General features: G+C 40.3%; 1 protein-coding gene across 1 annotated transcript; it reads left to right on the forward strand.

The window, feature by feature from the left end:
* The first annotated feature begins 3,194 nt into the window (after positions 1-3,194).
* bmp16 (bone morphogenetic protein 16) lies at positions 3,195-10,657 on the forward strand. Its single transcript, XM_058750569.1, has 3 exons — positions 3,195-3,609; positions 7,772-8,103; positions 8,479-10,657. The coding sequence occupies exons 2-3, from the start codon at positions 7,779-7,781 to the stop codon at positions 9,426-9,428; spliced, it is 1,275 nt and encodes a 424-aa protein (XP_058606552.1). The 5' UTR covers positions 3,195-3,609; positions 7,772-7,778; the 3' UTR covers positions 9,429-10,657.
* The last annotated feature ends 12,027 nt before the right edge of the window (positions 10,658-22,684 follow it).

Here is a 22,684-nt window from a genome sequence, read left to right on the forward strand (position 1 = left end):
CTCACCCTTACGTTGTTCCAAACCCATAAGACTTTCATTCATCTTTGCATCACGAAAGATATTTTTTTATGAATCCTGAGAGGTTTCTGCCCCTCCATTGAAACTTTGAAAATGTTCAAGCTTCAAAATGTTCTGAAAAACAATGTAAAAGTAATCCATGTGACTTTATTGCCTAAATATCTTTACTTCCGAATAGGAACTAACCCTTTAATTGTATGCCTAATGTGTCAAAAAGGGCTTTGTTTGTGTTTCTTTTCTTTACATGAATCACAAATAATAAAGGCTATTTCCAAAAAAAAACCAAATAATAATAATCACTGGATATCACTGTCAGTCATTTGACATTTTCTATCTCAACATATGTGTTTAAAATATTAAATGTTTTGCTACTTCTTACCTAGCACTCTTTTAACACTTAAACTATACGTTGTGCTGGAATTCATGTTCAGCTTCTGTGAACAATAAACCCCGTCTACTTTGATTTCATTTTAAACATTTTGACATTGATGAGTGCTGTTGACTGCTGAGGTGGACCATGCAAACTCATTCTACTAACCCTAACCTAGCAGTCTACTACTCTAATGAGATTTAGTTCACAAGCTACAAAGCTATTTACAGTCAACAGAATTTCTAAAGGGGACCATCAAAATAAAGTGCAACCCCTAACAACAAACAGAGCAGCATCAATATCAAATATTGCATCAGTTTGTCCATATCTGTTTTTACAATGTCCATGGTGGTAGTATCCCTTTTCTATATATATATATAAAAAATTAAAAACCAGGTATAATACTGTACATAACACAGTATTACTTTGGAACGTGGCACCATGAAGAAGCATTTCACGTGTACTGTATATACAGTAATATGTATGTGACAAATAAATGAACTTTGAATATCATATTTAATCCCTGAAAAAATCAACTTGAATTTAAAATGATGCCAGTTTACATGAATGAAAAGCTATAACGCCTCTTATGTCATTACCAGTGGGGCCACATTTCCTTTCCTCAGACATCAGAGGTTAAAGTGGACGGGAACTCCTCCTGCCTCTGGTGGGTGAGTACGGACAGAGCTGAACTGCAAAACAAAACGAGATAGAGGGGGGAAAAGAGGAAGGTAAGAGGAGAAGAGAAGGAAATATGAAATGATATCATGGTGTCACGTTTTCGATTAGTTTAACAGTAAATCTCATCTGGTTTCCCTATGGCTATGATGAGTAATTCATGGAATGGGAAACTCGTGCCAGTATATGCTAGGACTGAAAATACATGTTAAAAAAAAAAAAAAAAAAAGTATAAAGTTTATTGAGTGAGCAGATGGTGACAGTCAAACAACAGAGCATCTCGAGGGATTAAGAAGAAATATTTCCAGTGACATTTGAGGCTTGCATTCGGTTATATGTAATTTTCCTGCCGGCCACAAGCCAGAAACAGCACGCCACAACAGAGAGGAATAGTTTGTGACTAAATTCTCACAGATCTGCAAAAGGACATCGCGGCCAATAAATAAATGAATTAATTCAGGATGCCCCACCCGTGTCGGAATGCAGAAGACTCTCCCAACTGGAGGAAATGTGAGGGCGATGACATTTCTCTCTTTCTGAACCGTTTCAAACAGTGACTGTGAACATCAACTGAGAGCAAGTCTACAGGAAGATCCTCATTTTTATCATCCAACAGTAGTCTTGCTCTTTTTCCTTCCGTTTTATTTCTAGAAAAGCTCCCTCACTCGGCCAACAGTTCTTTTCAGCAACAAACTCATTGACCAAAAATGGCTTGCATTTAGGAACAACTCTTCCCATATCTAGACTTTATGTGATTTTGCAACAAATTAATCTGTCAGGTAGTTAGGTTAGGACAGGTTAGACAGTTTGTGTGATATGCCTTTATCCAGAAAACCATGAGGGAAACTACACAAAATAAAGACAATATAAACTCTGACTATAATAAATGTGGTTTCACTTGCAGCGAATATATTATGTGGTGCCCACAATGTTTTGTGCAGTGAATAACTGGAAGCAGAGAGCATTAAATGATTTCCACTTTAGACTGTCATGTTAATATTTTTGCATATTGTTATGCCTGTGAAATGTACATATAGAGCTATAAAAATGCACACAAATATTTTTGTTTGTGTGTTTATTATAATTTTAGACATAAAATACATTAACATTAAATTTAGACACTAACAAAAAGTTTTTTGTTTTTTTTGGAGGTGATATTACCTATAAATATTAAGATTCAATTTTTCAAACTCCAAATTCAAAATTCTAAACTAGAAAACTGAACGGAAAAATTTAAAATGTTTAAAAGTCACATCTCAAATTCAAATCTGTCATTTTCTTGTTCTTTATTCATGTTAATGAATTTCAATATCTGATTTTTTTTTTACTGAGTTGCCACTTGACGTCAAATGTAAAATCTGTATCATACAGTCCTATGCCATAGAAAATTCTGGAAAGTAGTGTCCTCGCATGGGCGAACCGGTTTCTCTGTATTTGAGCGTGTGTGTGTGTGTGTTGAGAAGGGGGTGTTTCAACTGATTCAACAGATGCAATCCAATCTGTCAGACGATGCTTGTGAGGTTACAGACATTTTCTCATTGCCCTGCCAGATGCATACCAATGCAGTCCACTCCATCGGAAGGACGAGCACACCTTGCTCCCTCTCTCGTCTCTCTTTCTTTTTGCGTTCCTTTTGCACTCATTATATTCGTTCCCCATTCTCTCTCTCTTGCTGGTGATAGATGTGTTTTCCTGGCACCCTCTGGCTGTTCATTTGCACCAATGACAGTGAATTAATCTTGTATCATCATTAGTTCTCTTTCACCTTCATGACTCCCTCCAGAATAAACACTCGCTCAGATAATGTCAGATCAACCGGCCATTGTGTGCTCAACTTTATCTTTCACGTTTTTTCCTGTTTCCTGCAAAAAAAAACATTTAGACCCAAATGTAAAGTTGCAAATGGCAATCTGACCTGTACTGTGTATTTAAAGCAGCCCTGACCTTATCTTTGTTTGTGTGTGTGTTTGGAGAAGGTGGGTGGAGGGAGGGGGCATCGGTGACATCACTATCAGGGAGGATCCGAATGGACAGGAAAGTCAATTAGAGTTTAACTGAGTTTACCAGCTGGTAAGAGAGAGAGAGAGAGAGAGAGAGAGAGAGAGCGAGGGAGGAAAAAGGGGAGGAGAGCACAAAAGAGAAGTACAGACAGATTGAGAGAGGAAGGGAGAAAGTCAGCTACAAAGCCAGAGGGACAGAAGGGAATTTAGCCGGCACAAACTTCCAGTTCTTCCTCTATCATCCATTTCATTATCCTGGTCTCCTTCTCAGCTGCTATTTTGCGTCCTGATCCTGGCATAACAGCGGCGTCCGGTCAGCCACAGGGAAGCCGGTGGATGTTTTTTAAGAGCGCACTTCTCTGACACTCAGAAGAGGATGAGTGCTTGAGCACAAGCTCGAGAGACTGACGAAGTACATTCACTAAACCAGGAGAGACAGACGGCGTCCACTCCGTCCTCAGGAGCGAATGAGAGGAGAGGGTCTGTAACGCTGGAGCTCAAGGACAAACCATGGACTCTGCACACCTCCCACTTCACCTGGACGTGAGTACCAATCTCCACAGCAGAACACCTTGACGCTTGCAACATCAGCTGCATCCTGTGCCACGGGCAAAACTAGTGACAAGTGCTTGTGTAGAATATCTAAACTTGTTTTAATCGAGATAAATTGACTTTGAGAAGCAAAATTGTGTAAGAAAATTGCATTTTAGTAGCCCTTTTTATAACACAAAGGCACAAATCATATAAACTTTACCAAGGTTTTTGCTTTATTTGCTGTAAACAAGTTTTATCTCACAGAATTTCACTTCTCAGGTCAATTGACCTTGTTTTAAGGATATTTAGACAACGGAAAACAAGACAATATGTACAATAGCGATTAAGAAAATTATATTCTGCAGTGTGTGACTCAAATCTGAAACGTCAAACAACCACCCATTCCTTACCAAACTGTCTGCTCCGTGCTACAAATTCACACGTGTTACTCACCAAACCCAATGACAGATTCATAGTGGAGATGCATCCTCACAACATGTGAAACAGGCAGGTCAATGTTTCCACCAAAGGCAAAAAGCAGTCAATGTTCTGTAAAAGACTTGTGGACCGCAATAATTGCCTTGCTGGAGCATGCAGAAGAAATCACTGTGGAGAGTAGATCCTTGCTGTCCAGGGCTGGCAGAGAGCTGAATATATGCTTTTGGCTTGGGGGATAAAATGTACAGCAAACAAACAGGCAAGCCCTTTGCAAACTGGATAAATCATAAAGACACAATCTGGCAAAAAAAGGAAGTTGCGATATGTGATGTGTCTTTTCAGAGCTTACAAAATGGGATGTTACAATGTTGTGTTAGCTAAAATAGATCATACATTTAGATACTTCTGCATTTGCCAGATGTTAATGCAACACTGTCTGAGGGTTTCGGGACCGTCAAATCGGTCAAATTGATAATAGAATGTTAAGTGGGGGTTAGAGGAGGATTCTGGGAGGACATTTCTTGTCTGGTCTACTCTACTCATCCTTGGAGACCACTTTAGTCTGTTCTTAGCTGACCCTTTGGCAAGCTGCATAGAAAGTGGGTGTATGTTCCTATAACTGTATCAGTTCTGGAGTGTGTTTTTCAGTCTGTAACAGTGGGGTGTGTGTGTATGTGTGTATGGTCACAGAGGATTGTTCCACTGAATGTTATGGGGCACAATTTGTCATTATCTCTTAATCGGTCCAGCTGGGATAAATTACAGTTTCGTGCTAATATACTCCAATAAAACTACCCCTGCGGGCCACCTGCAATATTATTCTAATGATTTCATGTCTTTAATGCAGCAGAACAGAGGCACAGCTCTACCATTTGTGACTTCTCGCATGCCTTGGGGCCTCAAGATATGGTGTGGGTACCTTTTGCATCTGAAACCGTAGCGGAATTCATGTTTAAGAGTGCTCCTTCAAGAACAAAATGACAAAATAGGGAGGGGGGGGAGCGAGCTGGGGAGAAGCAGTCTAGGGAATGAACGAAAGGAAGAACAACAGGAAAGGAGAGCGGAGGGATCGGGGTACGGAGTGAAATGTGAAACACGAAGACAGCGGTGGAGGATAAATCAGCAACAAGCAGAGGCGCCATGACCCTTACGGCCCTACACTGCTGACTTCTGGGTAAATATGAAAGGGGAAAACATGAGAGAGAGAGAACTTGCTTTTCCTAGAACTGTGTAACAATATATCAATTCTGGAAGTCATGCTTTACAGGAAGACAACTGATAAGAAGAATAAAAATAGAGGGGGGGGGGGGGGATGTGGAAAGAAAGCTGAAAGAGATAAGTGGATGCAAAGAAACCCTGCCCTCCACTCTGAGGTCGACAGGCCACGTCGCTCTGGTGATGGCACGAGTCTGGCCGACCTTTCCTCTGCCTGGGTCACCTCTCGCCGTCTGTTCTGGGGTCTAATAAACGCCTCTTTCCGCCCCCTCTGTCTGATTACTGCTATCCCTGTAGAGGAAGTGATTACATGTCGAATCCAATCACAACAGAAACCATAACACATATGCGGCCCAAACACACACCGATGGGGGGGAGGGACTGCGGGGAAGACAGAAGCGAAGGAGTCTAATGAAGGTTTAGTGGGGAGGCGGCATTCAAGAGAACAGCTCCATCTGGACGCTACACCTCTGTGAGCTCCCACTGGGCGGAACAATCGAGTGGATGGGTAAAAGCCACTTAATCTACTTTACTACCGGATGCTGTGGGCGTGGGGGACTGTCTTATCCTGTGTGTCCTCTGAGGATTGGGCTGGAGTTTGGTGAATGAGTGTGAGCGAGATGGAGGGGACGTAGAGGACAGTGGGAGGACGGTATACATCCTCTTTTCCAGTGCGTTTAACACCTGCAGTTGAGGGTAATCCAAGACTCCCAAAGGAGTCACTGCTCAGCAAGTCCTGACTTGAGCACATTCTACATCAAAAGACCATTTAGTTTGTCTCAGATGTAAGTGTTCCTGGCCTGTGTGAGACCACCCATCACCTTGTAAAGGCATAGTCTAGGCTAAATACTAGATAAGCTCCATATAGGCCATGGAAGCTGTTGAAACCACAGAAATCATTTAGACTAATCCCTCAGTATGTAAGAACAGACTGTGTGTTGACCGTTATTAAAGAAGACAATAAAGCCAAGCATATTTCCACTGTAATTCAATTTCAGCTGAAGCTGTGGATAGATTTGCATTTAACCCAAAATATTAATTTACCAGTGTTTCTATCAAAGCTCTCAAATTACCCTTTCAACACCTCTCACGAACTCCACCAAAGTACGTATTTGTAAAGGACCCATTGAAGGCTTATGTTGGCTTAGAGATGGGACCGATGAGAAGGATAGTTAAATACTGTAAGCTTTGAGAAGATTTTGTCACTAACGGATGACAGCTTGCAACAATTAGCTGTTACTGAAAGGAAGGAGATCTAAGTGCTGGAGGGTCTAAGTGTTTAGTGCCAATCTGTCCTTTTAGGTATTTTTTTCCAGGTAGGATTTATCTTGCATAGCAGTGACGTAGACAGGGCCCAAATTCAGGCTATACATGTTATATTGAATGTTTCAAATCCAAGTCATAACATTTCTGACTGCTTCCTCTTTGATTTCTTTATTCTGCACAAGATATCAATGAACAGATAAAAGTCAATTTGATGCTCCCAAAATTATTCACAAATATGTATAGACTAGGATAAATGTATGAAAAACAGCTATAAACCATGGAAATTTTAGACCGTTCACTCTCAAATTACTTTTGAAAGGTGATTTACTTTAGATTGGGCGCTACCATAAACATCAGTGTGCTGATACAAACTTTAAACCTTTAACCTAGTGATTATTTTCAAGCAGCTGTTTTAGACACAAATGACAACGAGTCCTATCTGGGTCACTGGCAGCAGCACAAAGTCAACAATCTGCAAATTTCAAATCTACTTTCATCATACACCGACCGTTATAATCATTCAAGAATGATCATGTGCCTCATGAGCATCCTAGAATAAGTCACGCCACATAATGTACATAATGTAGCGTAACGTAGCCTAGCATAAGGCTATATAAATTTGCAAGTAAGTAAGTTTACATGCTTTTCAAGAACACAGTGCACCAATGCTCTATGTCCTAGGTTATTCTCATTTGTCAGTTAAATCAACTCAAGAGACAGGCTTAATGAATTGGTCTAACAGGCCTATTGTAGACCTCTAAATCAAATAGCACACACCATAATCTCTGTAAAACTACTTCAGTTCCCTAATGACACTGTTTCTGCGATTACGGTCTCCAAAACAACAAATACCAGTAAATCAACAACAAAAACACAGCGCGACAGTTTCTTACCACTCTATGCAACAAACCAGACTATTAACGCTAAATCAGCCAACATATAATGCAAAACAAAGACACATGGCTCAAGGGCTAAAGCTAAAAATATGGTCAATTGCAACACTAATTGGGACAAGAAATACATATTCACCATTATTTCTTCTGAGTCAGGTATTCATTCATTGACTGGAATAAACGCCATCGACTAATGCAATAGTTCACCCAAAAATACAAATTCTATCATTGTGCCATTCCATGACGGCTTTTATACATACAGTGAAAGTCAATGGGGTTCAAAATAGCAATGAAAAACAAACTTTTTTTTAAATATCTTAAGTAGTCTCACAATGGCTCCTCTTTTTATCTTTCCGCAGGTCCAACATGTTCCCTGCTAGCCTACTGGTTCTGATGATCCTGCTGCTACCTCATGTCTCATCAGGTCAACAGGAGGGTCCCAGTCAGACTCATGGATACTTTGGTAGTCCTCTGGAACCTAGTTTGGCGCATACCATTCAAAACCTCCTGCTGACCCGCCTGGGTCTACAGTCACATCCCAACCCCAGTACAGAGGCACGGGTTCCCCAGTATCTTCTAGACCTGTATCGATTCCACACTGAACAGTACCATCTCGTTGAAGACCCAGAGTTTAGCTACCCGTCCCAGCATGTGCAAGGAGCCAACACAGTCCGATGCTTTCACCACACAGGTATGAGCAGCTATTGCACTAGGTCATAGGAACACAGATTCCCTTAGCAGTCGTAAAAGGCTAAATTTACCGTAAACACCGCACAGAGACGTGTGGAAGTCAATTAACCTGCCTTAGGTGCCAGAATGCCCACTCAAAAAGCTACCCATGGATTCAATGTTCTGATATTTTTCACTCGAGTCTTGGCATCAGCGTAGACACCTTGGAACAAGTTAAGAAGGACGAGGCTTATTTTCATAAGTGCTCCTAGCAAATGATGTGCAATTATTATTTAGTTGGACAATTATGCCATTACTCAGAGAGCAAGTGTTTGAACATGATGGAAAGAAAGTATTTCACAGCTTAAGAACTTTGTCTCTATTTTTTCTCGTCTAGATTCTACAGTCCTGAGTGTTCCAGAAGAGCAGAAAACGACAGGGGACAGCATTCACATTGACTTCAATCTGTCCTCCATTCCTTCAGAAGAGAGCGTGGTGTCGGCAGAGCTCCGTTTTCTGCACGAAGGATCAAGTGAAGACTCTCACGTGGTCAGCCTTTATCTTTCCAACAGTGACCCTGCATCAAAGCCCACACTGATCCATTCACGCCCACTGACTAGAGATCGAAAGACCACAGAACTCTGGGAAACCTTTCCCCTGGATGGAGAAGTGTTTCAGAATCTATCTGAGAGGTCAGGGAGCCTGTCTTTCATTCTGGACATTATTGCTGATAATAACTGCAGCCTTTCCAAGGAGAGACATCTGCGGGTGCGCAGGTCCACCGGGCAGGATGAGCACAGCTGGACGAGGCAGAGGCCGTTGCTGGTGACTTACAGTCACGATGGCCGCAGCCAGTCCTTTGTGCCTCTCAAAAAGCAGAGCCCTGCTGGCAGACGAGGCAGGGGCAGATGGACCGGGGGCAGGTTTAAGGGTGATAGGGGTCAGGGCTCTGACACAGGTTGGCGGGTGGGATGGAATGAAAGGCGAGTGAAACGACATGGTGGGAGGGCTGCCAAGCTCAAACGGCTCTCCCGCGCTCGCTGCCGTCGACACCCGCTGTACGTGGACTTCAAAGATGTAGGTTGGAATAAATGGATCGTGGCCCCGTCCGGTTACGATGCTTTCTTTTGCCTCGGAGAGTGCCGCTTCCCACTGGCTGACCATATGAATTCATCTAGCCATGCTATGGTGCAGACGCTGGTCAACTCTGTAAACGGAGCCGTGCCGCGGGCCTGCTGTGTGCCAACGGCCCTTAGCCCCATCGCCCTCCTCTACCTGGACCAGGAGGAACGTGTGGTGTTGAAAAACTATCAAGACATGGTGGTGGAGGGCTGCGGTTGTCGATAGCAAAATGCTCATGGAATAGATAAGAAGGGTGGACTGGAAAAATAGGACTAAAAGCAGTAAGTGAGAAAAGAAAGCAAGGTAAAACTGTCATACTAAAAAACATGAGCACCTTCCCGTAGTCCTCTGGAACCCAGCTTTGAATTCTTGTGTCCAATGAAGCATTGTATTTGTGTGAACAACGACCCTTAGAAGTATTCAGTCCCAACGTGACGTGTCTGTCTTATGTAGTACACTCCAGCTATCTGTCTTGTAGGTGTCCAGTAGCTACAGTGTGTTCTTGTTGTTGTGTCCTTCCTGCTCCTGTTTTGTGCGTCTTTCCCTCGTAACCATTACATCATTGACAACTCAAAGGGACCAAGAAGTGACCGTGGACTCTTATTGAGCATTTGGAGCTGGACAGACTTAAACCTGAGGGGAGACAATAAGAAAACTGAACTCCTCATCTCTGGTTGCAAAAGAAACTTCAAAGTATGCACTGTGACAGAGACTATAACTGATTACAGGGCACTTCTCCTTATGAGCTATTTAAAAATCACGACACCAAGAAATTATGATGTTATTGTCTGAATGTGTTAGTGCTATTATTTATGGTGACCTGTTATTTTTTTATGTACGGTGCAGTCCAAAGAAAAGTTTGCTATACAAATACTTCTGTGGTAGTAAAGTAAATCTAATTTAAGAATGCATCAATATATATCTATTTAAATAGCAGAAAATATGGAATATTTAATCTTGACAAATACTGCAGATATATAAGTACCAGAACGCCTTATAGATCCATTTAAAGCCAGTTCAAACTGGTGTTACTCATCTATTATTTGTAAAACCACAGCACTGAATCATGGCAGCTTTATATTGGCATTGACTGAACTACGAGGGCTCTTTCATTACAATTGAAGCTTTGTGAAACAAAGAAAATTGCCTAAACATTCCACGGTGCCAAATGTTATGTTATGTGCCATAGGTGTACAAGCTTGCTAAGTGGTATTATACATAACTTTGTGTCTATTGTCATCATGTAGTTTTCACACAAGTGTTGACCAAACTGTTTGTATTTATAGACAACAGGTTAAAAAAAAAAGTCCAATCTTATTCCAATGTTCTGCCATGAATAGCTGATTATATTTTAGTGTGATGCTTTACGTGCAGTTTAAACAAAAGCCTTGAGAATGTCTGACATTGTCTAGAGCCATTGTGAAATGTGTAATAATAAACAGCAAACTAATCAGGCAGTTCTAATTATCTCAATCTTTGATTTCTTTTTCCAGGATTGCTTTCCTAAAAATTTTCATTTGAAAGAATAGAGTAGTTAACATGACATAAATAAATACAAGCTTTATTCAGCCTTGTTTTAGAGGGTTTCGTGCACTGGGACACTAGCTAGACCAGCTTAAGCCAGTTAAGACCAGTTAAGAGCAGTTAAGTTTAGCAAGGTACTGTCGTCTCAGGATAGAAGTAAAAATGTAGAGAGAAAGTTATCTGGTGGAAGGGATCTGAAGTGATAGGAAGAGACTTCTCACACACTGTAAAAATGTCTGCATAAGTTTATCAGCTCTCATTATAGATTCTTTCTCAACATCTGTTTTTCATCCTGCTGAGGATCTTGGACCCAGTCTGCAGCGGTCTTGATGTCCATTCATCTCACAGTAAATGAGAAGAGCTTCGGTATTCTCAGTTCCTTAAGCCTTTGGAGACTGAAAAGATAAAGATTGAAAATTACAATACAGATAGCTCATTAGAGTAACATTTATCTTCTACAGTGTGTGTGTGTGTGTGTGTGTGTTAGAGAGAGAGATGTCCACATCACTTAAATTTTGAACTTAAACAGATGTCAAAAGTTCCACATCATCAAAAAGAATATGTGAAAGACTAGATGAAACATCTTAAAAGTAACACTAAAGCCACATACTTACATGAAAATGACTTTCGACCTGTGATGTCTTCTTTCTCATCCCCATATCTCTGTTTGCCATCACAAACAGAGCTTATCTTGCCAGGTGTGAGGGTCGGGTTGGCCTTTGAACTGAACTGCAGTGGCCTTGACATATTTACATGTATACAGCACATTCCCACAACCATACATCAAGAATGAGGCCCATACAGCACCCATGGGAAAGCATAGGTTTTGTTAAAAAAAGATAATTAATTTCAATGGCATTCAACAATTTATGTGCACTTAATGCTTTCTACCTACAGGCAATTCTACACCCTGTTTGTCTTTCATCTCTGCCACCCTAAAAATCTTTGATAAACTCAATTGTCAACACCCAATTTATAATAGCCTAATTAGTCCCCTTAGAAATTAGCCCTCTATGATTATGCTATCTTTCTTTTCATGTTTACTGTAAACAAAAGTTGCTGATTACTCAGGAACCCACAGGCAATGACGAGACCTCAGAATAAGCCAAGACAAAGAGAATGAAGCTGTGAGTATTCAAACAGTTGTGCTTGAAGTCTTCACTTGTCTAGACATAATGTTGTTGAGCAACACTCCAGTTTCACAATGTAATATTGTTTTAAAAGAACAGAACAGGATATGAAGTGGTAAAACATTCTCTTATGTTTAAAGCTGCATTCAGTAGTTTGGTGCTAACGTAAAAAATATTACACATCAAGTAATAAATTGTGTTTTTGTGATATGAAGAGTGATCTGAATGGTGTACACAGTTTTCTATAAAACATATTTTAATAATGTATGGTGCGGGTCACCCCTCTTAATGTATTTCACCAAGCTGAAATAAAATGACCAGTGAGGTTTCACTAAACGTCAAAGAGAATACTCAGAAAGTGAAAATTAGACAATGGAACATACTTATCTTTGGGCTTTACCAGCAGAGACAATGGGAGAATTAGTACTTGTACGGATGAAAAAGCAGTAAAGTTTTGAAGACAGAAGACCGACAAATGCAAAAATTGGTACAGCAGTCGGGTCATCATCATTCAATCATTTGATCCTGAGCAGTGGTGCCCAAATTGCTGCTTCACATTGATAGATGGCAGTGCAGAGCCAATACCTATGTGGAATTGGTACTTACGGTTAACAAAAATAACAGTGATGCTAATGCTAGCAAAAGAACTATTAAATGCACCTTTAAAAATATTAGGCTACTCAATAATGGTAGGTTTATTCACACCAACAGCCACACAACAACACAGAATTAACTACCAACTAAGATTTTGGCCTCAAAAATATTCTAGCCCAAAACGATGCACATCTTCATCAAGAAATTCCAGACACCAGTCTACAAAGATTATCACTGGTCTGTGAATTTTTTTTCCTCAAGCAAACTAAAAAAAAATAAAAATGCATGTTGTGGGTGAGTTTTCTCACCCTGTGTGGGGGTGTACATTTTTCCTATTTTAAAGGTTTGAAAAGGTGTGAAAAGGTCTCTAGACATTCTTTCTGAGATCTATGGTAAATCAATTCTGAAAGGTGTCCATTGGGTCCCCTCGTGAACGACAAGTTGAAAAACAAACCAGAGATCTTTTCTTCCATTTAGTCCCACCTTTACACTCATAATATGCAAGTAGTCTGCAACGTGTCAAAACCACAATTGGCCTGGGTATGCATTTAAAGGTTATGAACAGAATTAATAGGTGTGAGGTGCTCATTTTCAACCTTTTGCAGAGGCGATGTTCCCATTTATTTCATCAAAGGCCATCCTCTTTACTTTCCAAGTATAGGTCAGACTACATTTATTGCCAACCATTTTAGCTGACAGGATTCATAGCTTTGTCATTTAGCAATTCAATTTAGTTAATTACCACATTTCAAATGACACCAAAAGTCTACATAACTCTAAGTACCCTATATAACGTTACTCTCTTACATCTGGTTCATAATAACTTCATATATTTTTATTTTTCATAAGAAGAATTGGGAAGAACATTGTGTTTTTTCTTCTGTGTGTTCACTTACAGCAGGGGTGTCCAATCTTGTTCCTGGAGGGCCACTAACCTGTAAAGTTTAGCCAAAGACCCTGAAAAGCAAGCCTGCAACCTTTATGAAAAAATTCAAAGTGGCTAATGCTAATGCTGCAGCCACAGATATGTATTGGTGGTACACAGGGAGAGAGACCAGAGGCTATTGTATGATTGGCTGAGGTGCCTCACATGATCCAAGTTAGCCATTACACTTTTTTCAGTGATAATTAATACAGACCCTCTCATCCCCCAATAGTAAGACAATCTATGGTTTAGCTCCATCCCTAAATAAACACATCTGAACCAGCTAATTATCATTTTGTTTACATGCTGTTTTATTGATGTCTTTCTGCAATTGAAACACTGATTGAGTGATTACATGAGACGTTCTTTCATGTTTATTTTGTATTAAAACTAGTATTAAAGATGAAGGGATGATCGCGCTCCACGCTGGCATATGAACTGAGGCGTTTATACAGCGACCTGTCACGCCACATCAAAGAGCATGATAACAGCATGTATTGGCTGAATTTCCTGAAAAAAATAAGACCTGCACCAAAAATGTTCGATACGAAATACGTGTATGGACCAGGGATATTCAAACCTTGAAAGGTGAGAATCTCTTAAATTAGCTGAGAATGTTGGTTAAATAATTAAAAACCCACAAGGAAACAGATCTTGAGGCTTTGATTGGTAGTATATTTGACAGAAGCAAGAGAATTGAATCCTAGATTAGAGATGGCGTCGGTGGGGAGATAAGATGTTGTACCTTAATCAAGATGTCTCCGATTAAGCGATTGAGGTGTTTTGTTGTTGGATGTAATAATGAATATAGCAGTTGTCAGTTACTCCCGACATCTGAGCCGCTGAAGACGCAGAGGATTAACGTTACTTTTGTTTTTGAAAGGAATGCGATGATCCCCGATCTGCCTTAATGTGTTTATGTTAGCGCAAATCATTTGTGATACAGCTTCATCTACAGAAAAAGTGAGTATAAGGGTTTTTTATGAATTTTTGCACATCGCCTTTCCTAATATATGCTAGTTAGCAAGTTTCGTGGCTGAAGTTTACAGTCTGCTTGTCACCTCACGGAAGAGAGGGGTGGGGCGAGCAGAGCTCATTAGCATTTAGCATTTTCATTAGCGAGACTAGAATGGCTTGCTGAAAACAGAGCTGATGTTGACAGGTTAAAAAAGGTACAGGTATTTTTTACACTACCATTGAGAAATTTAACCAAAGTATGTTATAGACTTTTCATTAAGACCCTAAAGAATCATATCAACTTGTGGAAAATGGGCATCCGATGACCCCTTTAACTAACATTAAAACAGATTAATAAATATACTGTTACATGTTCGTTTGTATGCAGCCCGCAAGGTTTATATGTGCACGCTCCAAGTCTTCTTCTCCGTTTTTAGTGTATCTCTGTGGCAGGATTACAGTGCCACATACTGGTCTGGCATGTATACTACATCGTTTTGTGTCAGTGTCGTGGTTTCGCGTGTACACAGATATTTCTTGACAAGGAAAAAAAAAAGATTGGGTACGGAAAGCTCTGGCTTCGTGTGGATGTGGCCTTAGAAGGAAGAGTCTGAAAATGTGTCCTGTTGGTGTTCCTGCGGGAGCAGAGGAGGGGAACACTGCCCTGACTGCAGAGTTTGGCTACAGTCCTAATTAAACACACCTGAACCACCTAATCAAGGTCTTCAGAATAACTAGAAACATCCAGGTTGGAACTAAACTCTGCAGGAAAATGGCCATCCAGGAGCATAATTGGACACCCCTACGCAAACATGTGCTGGTCACTGATCCCCGTCATGGGACACTGGAACCCCCACCAGGTGTCTGAACAAGCTTCAACCAACTTGGTAAGCTGGTAAACCTGCTACCCCAGAACCAAACAAGTTGGCTGGGCAGAGTATGGCTTTGTGGGCAATGGAAACCTAAATCAAGAACCTGGACAAGGACTTAGTGGTAGTGAAGGTAATCACACACATGCACACATGAACTAACCAAAAATCCTTCCTCTCTTTCTCTCTTCCATTTTCAGTCTGCTCCTTCCCCCATAGCCCGAGATGAAAAATGATGTTTTTACAGGTGTCTTGCGATGCGGATGCTATCCCCGCTCGGCTGGAATTCACATTCGTTGCTCCTCCTCCCTTTTGCCTTCTCTCTCCCTCTCTCCAAGGTCCGTCTGCCAGACTACGTGTAGCTCGGCCAGTGCCCTGCTTTGAGTGGATGCTATGGGAGATATATCACCAAACATTAGAGCAGGAGGTTGGCTCAGGTAGATGTGAGCTCAACTTTTACAGGTACCCTGGGCTCAGCCTGTGTTGACTCAGTTGTTGTGTCTGCCTGCCTATATCTCGTGTACAAGCCGTCTATGCTCCTGTAGCCTCTCAGGAACTCTCTGTGGAGAAGCAATAAAAAAGCAACCAAGATGAATTACAATAACTCAATGTGCTCCCTACTGGACTGGGGTTCACAACGTACCTGCTTTTATGAAAACACAGTGAGGTCAAAGTATTGAAAACATGATTTTATGTGGTTTTTTGGAAAATTAGGTTTATGTAGACATACTAGAACAACACATTGAAAAGCTTCCTCTATAGTTCACCCTGACTATTTACGGAAACTACACTGCTTAGTTAGAATTTGACATGGGTATGATGCCACAACTACGGTAGGCAAGAGATCTCAACACGCTGCAACTTCAGGAAAAAAAACATGCAAATAGAAAAAGCACCAGCAAATTAAGAAAACATCTTCATCAGTTTGAAAGCACATGTGCTGCAAATACTCACAACATAACCAAATACAGAAACGTGCAAGTAGCACAAACCACAACAAAATTACCTCAACAAAATTAAAATTAATTGTTACATATTTATATTTGAGGCACATTTCTGTTTTTGTTGTATTTGCAGCACATTTTTTTATTTGTTTGAGTTGTGAGCATTTGCAGAGTGCGTGTTGTCAAATTGATGAAGATGTTTTCTTAATTTTTTGTATTTGCCTGGGTTTTATCATTTGGAGCATGTTGAACTCTCTCGGCCACCGTACACAACCGTGTCATCATGTGAGGTCACATGAATATATCAGCTATTTAGTATTCAGGAGCATGGCCAACTACAATCAAAGGTACAAAGGTGTAGCTTCTGAAAAGGTACTGCCCCAATGACATCTTTCATACCTTTATTTCTGAGGGTGTATTCACACCAGGAAAGTCCGCTAGTTCACTTGCTTTGTTCCGGACCAAATACATTGTTGATTTATTTTTTTTTATTTGGTGCGGTTCGCTTTCACACTGCTCTTTTTGCAAGTGAACCAGAAATTGTAAACAAAACAACACGCGTGCTTAGGGTCATCCATTCATTGGTTCATCCATTCAACTGTACCAGAGTTCGTTTGGAAGTGGACCGAGACCACCTCTTCAGCTGGGTCTCTGTACGGTTGTTTGGCTCGCACCAGTGAGACTGCTGTATTCACACCTGCTCAAAAGATCCGCCCCAAAGTGGGCAACGAACTTGAGTTTGATTCAATCGAACCAAACAAGACAGGTGTGAATACACCCTGAGAGAGCAAAACAGACCGTCTTTTCTGTTTGGGACTCTTCTGGAGTCAATCGGTTTTCGAAAGTTCCAGTTTGAGTTCCACCTACAGCATTAGTAAACATGATTGTCAATCCAAAACACAGACTGCATAAAACAAACATATAGAAATCTTAATGATACAGTAACACCACATCCTGTAGAAACCATGGCACTGACAGTCAGTTCAGGGCCAGACAGAGGGTGCAAAATCATAATTTGGTTCAGGTTTTCTGTCAAAACAAACCAAGGTAAAACCTTGACTATCATTACAAGAGGTCTTCAGGGAAAAAATAAAATACTATAGCCATGAATAATATGGCCCCTTTAATATAGCATGCAGGAATACTGAAACACAGCATGACTGAGAGCCTGTTGGCCAACATGAGAGGACAAGAAAAGCAAGGAATGAAGAAAGGGAAGAGGGGGAAAGAGAGAGAGTTGGAAATGAAAAAACGGAAGGAAGAGAAGTTAAGACAGCTGTTCGGCTGTTTACTCCTCAGATGAAGCCCACAGAGGAGCGGCAGGCAGGAAAGGTGGGAGGCTGGTTGCCAGGATGGAATCATCATAGAACGTGTTTTATGACTTTCACATACAAAGTGCTAGACGGGAGTGAGGGTCAATAGCAACAGTGCCCAGTACATCAGCCCGGTAAACAGAAACAGAGAGTCCTCCGAGCGGCACAGCAGGTCTTCTCATTATAGCACTATCTGTCAACAGCATAAGAGTATACCTATTTTAAGCCAGTTTTCATGACATGCCAAATAAAAAGTGACTAATGAATTTATGCTGTTGTGAAAACTTTCACAAATTTAACCAGCTGAAATGTCCGTAGATAAGCTGCTAAATCTTTTATAATAACTTGGACTGTCAATCAAAATAATTACATGATAATTTGATTAATTTAATTGAATTACGTGCAATTAATCACCTGTAATTCTTTTTTTTTTTTTTAAGTCAAAACCCAAATGAAGATAATTCAAAGACATTACATCATTGTGGCAGACAAATTATTAAACAGACCAGTGGTTCTCAACCTTTTTAACTTCAAGGCTCCAAGTTTTTCAAGACAATATTCAAAGCACCACCTCTCCCTGCTCTTTGATGATAATGACAACTCTGAGCATTCAATTTAAACACGCAGCGCAGCCACCCATATAATTTGAGATTTAATTTATGGTTCTTAAAGAAAATAAAAGCAACCTACAATAAGGATTACTACATCTTTTTGACATTATATTGAAACAAATAAACAGCTCTGTGTACACTTGACAATTAGTTTGACTTATGCTCAATGGGAAAAAATGCAGGATTGATTTATGTTGAATGAGAAAAAATAAAATCAGGATTGCAGTGACAGGGCTGAAAACACAGACACACACACAAAGCAAGGACAGTGTGTACTGCTCTGTGGGAGTGGACAGGTGTGGATTAAAGCTCGCAGTCAGAAAATCAGCATGCACATACCAAATTCAGTTGACATTTTGTAGATCATAATTTATAGCCATTTTAAGCATTTCAAATGTAATTAATTTAATTAACTGGAACAATAATGGCTTTATTTCCCTAATAACCACTCATCCTAAATTAACAATTGATGTGAGGAATATTCTAGCCCATTCTGGCTGGGTGGTCTCGGGTTAAGGTTAAACAACAAGCAGTATTTGATTTCACTAAAACGTTCAGTGCAATAAGAATTGTTCCCTGAACAAGCACTTCCTATGTATCTGGGGAGCTGTCACAATATTTCAATGTGGCTACTGTATTACAAAGACTCCTCATTCCCCACCAGTGAAAAAGAGGGAGTGAAAACGGGAAGAGGAAGAGCAGTAGGCCAGAGCAAGACAAGAGTCATTTTTTCCACTAAAGTAGAGTGTAATTTCGGATATATGTGGGGTTTTTACTTTTTACAGCAGGAACGCAACATGATCCTCGTAGGTATTTTATCACGTCCATAACTATGGAATTATGGTCGTGAAAGAAGCAAAGCACTGAGTGAGTAAATGAGAGCTGTTCAATGAATAAAATGACTACCTGAGAAAAAAAAATGAGAGTTCATCGAATATGATAGATGGTCACCAAGGGTGACATTACCTAAAAAACCTCATCCTTCCCTTTTCCCCCCTCGCCTCCTCTCTGTTCTCCACTTGTTTTTAGTCAGCTCCGGGTTTTCTACAAGCTTTTTTCCTATTTTCCATCCTTTCCAAGAGAAAAGGCCCTCATTACATTTGCACATGTCCCCCTCCTCGAAAACATGGCCGCTAACAGGCAGATGAATGACTGCAACCGATTACCTTGCACAGTACATGATGCTCCTGAGAAGCATTAAAGTGTATTCCATCCTTTCCAGAAAAGCCACGAGAAAGACAGGAGGAGGAGGAAGGAGTTAAGAAGAAGAGGCCTGGCAGAGAGATTAGATTAGCACTTTAAAACATCTGTGAATTCGTCCAGCCCAAACTCCGGCTTCCCGACAGATTACCCCTCCATCTCACAATTCTTCAGCCCCTTTCCCGGCTCTGATCTGTTTTCCTCTCATTGCGCCTGTTTATTTCCCCAGTCTCTCCATCCGTCGTCGGCCGCTCTGAATCGTAAAACACATTAAGAAGCTTCTAACGTCTGCGGTCGCGTCGCTTTCAAAGGAAGAAGATGGTTTGGCAAAATCTCTGAAATATGACAAAGAATATAAACTTTATTTACACATAAAACCTTTGTATTCACGCTGCTCAACTCACGTCTAGGCTGAGTTACCAGAAAGAGGACCACAGTGGCTTTTGAACCTTGAGTTTTGGATGTCAAAAGGCCCAAAAGGTGTAATATCATGACACATTAAATCAAAAGGACAAACACATTTAAGCCTTTGAAGCAGTACATTTAGCCTCACATGCTTTAAAACGACAAGTCCAGTGAGCTGTTATTGTTGAAAATTCCCATCCTCATCCCAAGAGTGGCTGCCAAGTCCGAGAGGGATTTTAAAGAAGTGATAATGTGCAGTCCTATGATGCTCATCCAGGAAAATCAGCAAAGGGACATGGAAATGTGTGTTAGTCTTTAAATGCCTTTTCCTCCCATGGCTCGAAACTCTTCCTGCAGTGTGAAAGACAACATTATCCCACACCCCACACACATATATACACTACAACATACACACACCCAGTCCAGAGGGAGACGTCAGCTGGGACAGGGGTTTATGAGTCCATTCTCATAATCACTATTAAGCCTACCTTTCGTGCATGAAACAGACCATTGACTAAGAGGCAAGCAAAAAAAGCACCACAGGGATGATATACATCCTCACAACACCCAGTAGGCTTCATTATTCTTCCCAAAGAGAGGTGCTGATCTGTGAAGCCCACGCACAACCAAATCAGCTCCACTGTTTATAGAATCTGACACTAGCAAATTCCTCTTAACATCTCATTTCAGGGCCTCTTTCGCCACCAAATATATTTTGCTTGTTGTGCCTTTGGAGACCAACTATTTAAAATTCAGTGATTAGGAACATTAAGACCTGTGAATTACTTCGTGGGCGTATTGCGTGTGATTTATCCCCTGCTGGTGGATACCGTAACTACACTATCATGCTGTCAAAAATGTCTTTCTCCATTGAAGACCATCCTGATGGAATAATGTAATTCTTTGCATTGCTGATACGTACTGAAGATGAGTTTTTTCAGAAGCCTCCTAAAAGTGTCAAATGGACTTGGATGTGGATAAGCGTTCATGTTCTAGGGTTGTTTACCTGTTGCTCCTGAATAATTTGTCAAATGGCGTTTACGCCAAACTCATTGGATTCAAAGTTTCAGCTGTCAAGATGGATTTCTCCAGGTGCTATAAACCTCCTTAGATGTCACTGAACCAAATGTTAACCATGGCAAGTTGCAACCACATAGAAATAATCTAAAAAACACAAAATGAACGAGGCATGTGACTTAAAACTTGACCAAATGCATAGCTTTTAATCTATTTCTCTTAACAAAAGGTGTCATCTGGGGCAATGTTTTGATTAACATTGTTCTTCTTATTAAAACATACTGTATTAGAACATAATGGAAAAATTATTCAGATTTCTTCTGGAAGTACAGTAATATCCTTCACTTCCTTCCACAGCTATTTCCAGTACTGACATCCAACATCAATATATTTTCAAACTTATTATTTTCTCACCCTATTCTAGTTTGCACAGCAGCACTCAGAGATGAGAGCAGCTCAGGTGAATTATTTCCAAAGATGTGGCTACATTCAAAGAATTATAGCATAGAATAATAGTGAAAAATGTTTGGGTAGCAAAACATGACAGTGAACATATGCAAAGTCAGCAAAAATATCATTGTCAGTGGAAAACATATGTGGGATGCATCTTTTCTTCTCCCACTTGATTTCTTTGCAAATATACTGTACAGTAGATTGAGTTGTGCTCGAGTCACAGAACCTGCATGCAAGCCACTCAAAACAACTCAACTTGTGAGAGGAAAGAAACAAACACAGGCCGCAAAAACACAGACCTCCCAGTGTGGTTTCAACCTTTATCAAACATCACTGTTTAATGATAGTAATGAGAGTCGAGCTCAATAAAACAATCCTTCTCGCACTGAAATCGGCATGGGATAATAACTGTGTTCACTGTCACAGAAATAAAAACAGAAATTTTACATTTTCTTACCAATGCATCTTACAAATGCAAAAGGATGAAGAAACCGTAAGCGAATGAATGAACAAAATAACTAATATCAACATTATGCATTACACTGGTTGATCAAGGTGTACACTTACAAGTCTACTGCCACAGTAGGTCACTCGTATAACTGCAAGAATGGACTTGAGTCTGGAACTAAATGGATATTAGGGAGCGTTCTCTGAATAATTCTCAATTCACAGCTGTAAAAAAGGCACTCGGTGGAACTCTAGTCCTATAATGGGCCAGCCATGCATCAAATGAACTTTATAAAGAGCCTCCCCAGGTTGTGATGTGGCACTGGTTCAAAATAAAAAGCAATAAGTATCACATGGTTTAACTGTGCTGACATTGGAGCAGGTCAGCGGTGTCAGTCATAAAAGGTTATTATGGAGTTTTAATTTTACTAGGTGGATGTGTTTTGTGTCACAGGAGAGGGATCTGGTGCCAATGTATCAAGTTTAACAGCTGCATAAAAACAAAATACCTAAAAGAATAAAATAGACCTACCTTGCGCTATCAGAAAGGAAATTACATCACCTTGAATTTCTGCATAACAGTTTAATGGCAAGTGGTAAATAAATATTAATGTCAAATCCAATGCAAATGCTGCCATATTAAAGGGACGGGTTTACCAAAAATGTGATATATTCACCATCATGTTGTTCTAAACCCATATGCTGTTCTTATAGAACACAAAAGGGCAATTTTGAAGAATCTCTGTTCTTTTCCAAATGACAGTGAATGGAGGCTGGGGCTCCAAGATGATGAAAAATCACCATAAAAGTACCATAGCAGTAGTCCACATGACTTGTATATTCCAGGTGTTTTCAAGGCATACAGTACATTTGCTTTGAGTGAGAAACAAATAGAAATCTTCAATTATGCCATCACTTACTAATCATCTTCCCCTCCTTTATAGCCTTTGAATCAAATAAGTCGCCTTTAAATGTGTCACATCAGATTTAAAGTCGAAGACATCAAATGAAATTGCAACACATCTAAAGGTGCCATTTTTGATTAAATTTGACCACTCTGTCATCATTTTAATTTTTTTAATTTTTTAATTT

The sequence above is a fragment of the Onychostoma macrolepis genome, chromosome 18 (assembly GCF_012432095.1).
Source record: "Onychostoma macrolepis isolate SWU-2019 chromosome 18, ASM1243209v1, whole genome shotgun sequence".
Classification (NCBI taxonomy): domain Eukaryota; kingdom Metazoa; phylum Chordata; class Actinopteri; order Cypriniformes; family Cyprinidae; genus Onychostoma; species Onychostoma macrolepis.

Excerpts from the sequence above, each read along its gene's own strand:
- bmp16 (XM_058750569.1), top strand. The coding sequence starts at position 7,779 with ATGTTCCCTGCTAGCCTACTGGTTCTGATGATCCTGCTGCTACCTCAT. Across the intron at positions 8,104-8,478 it reads CCGATGCTTTCACCACACAG|ATTCTACAGTCCTGAGTGTT; the intron begins GTATGAGCAGCT and ends TTTCTCGTCTAG.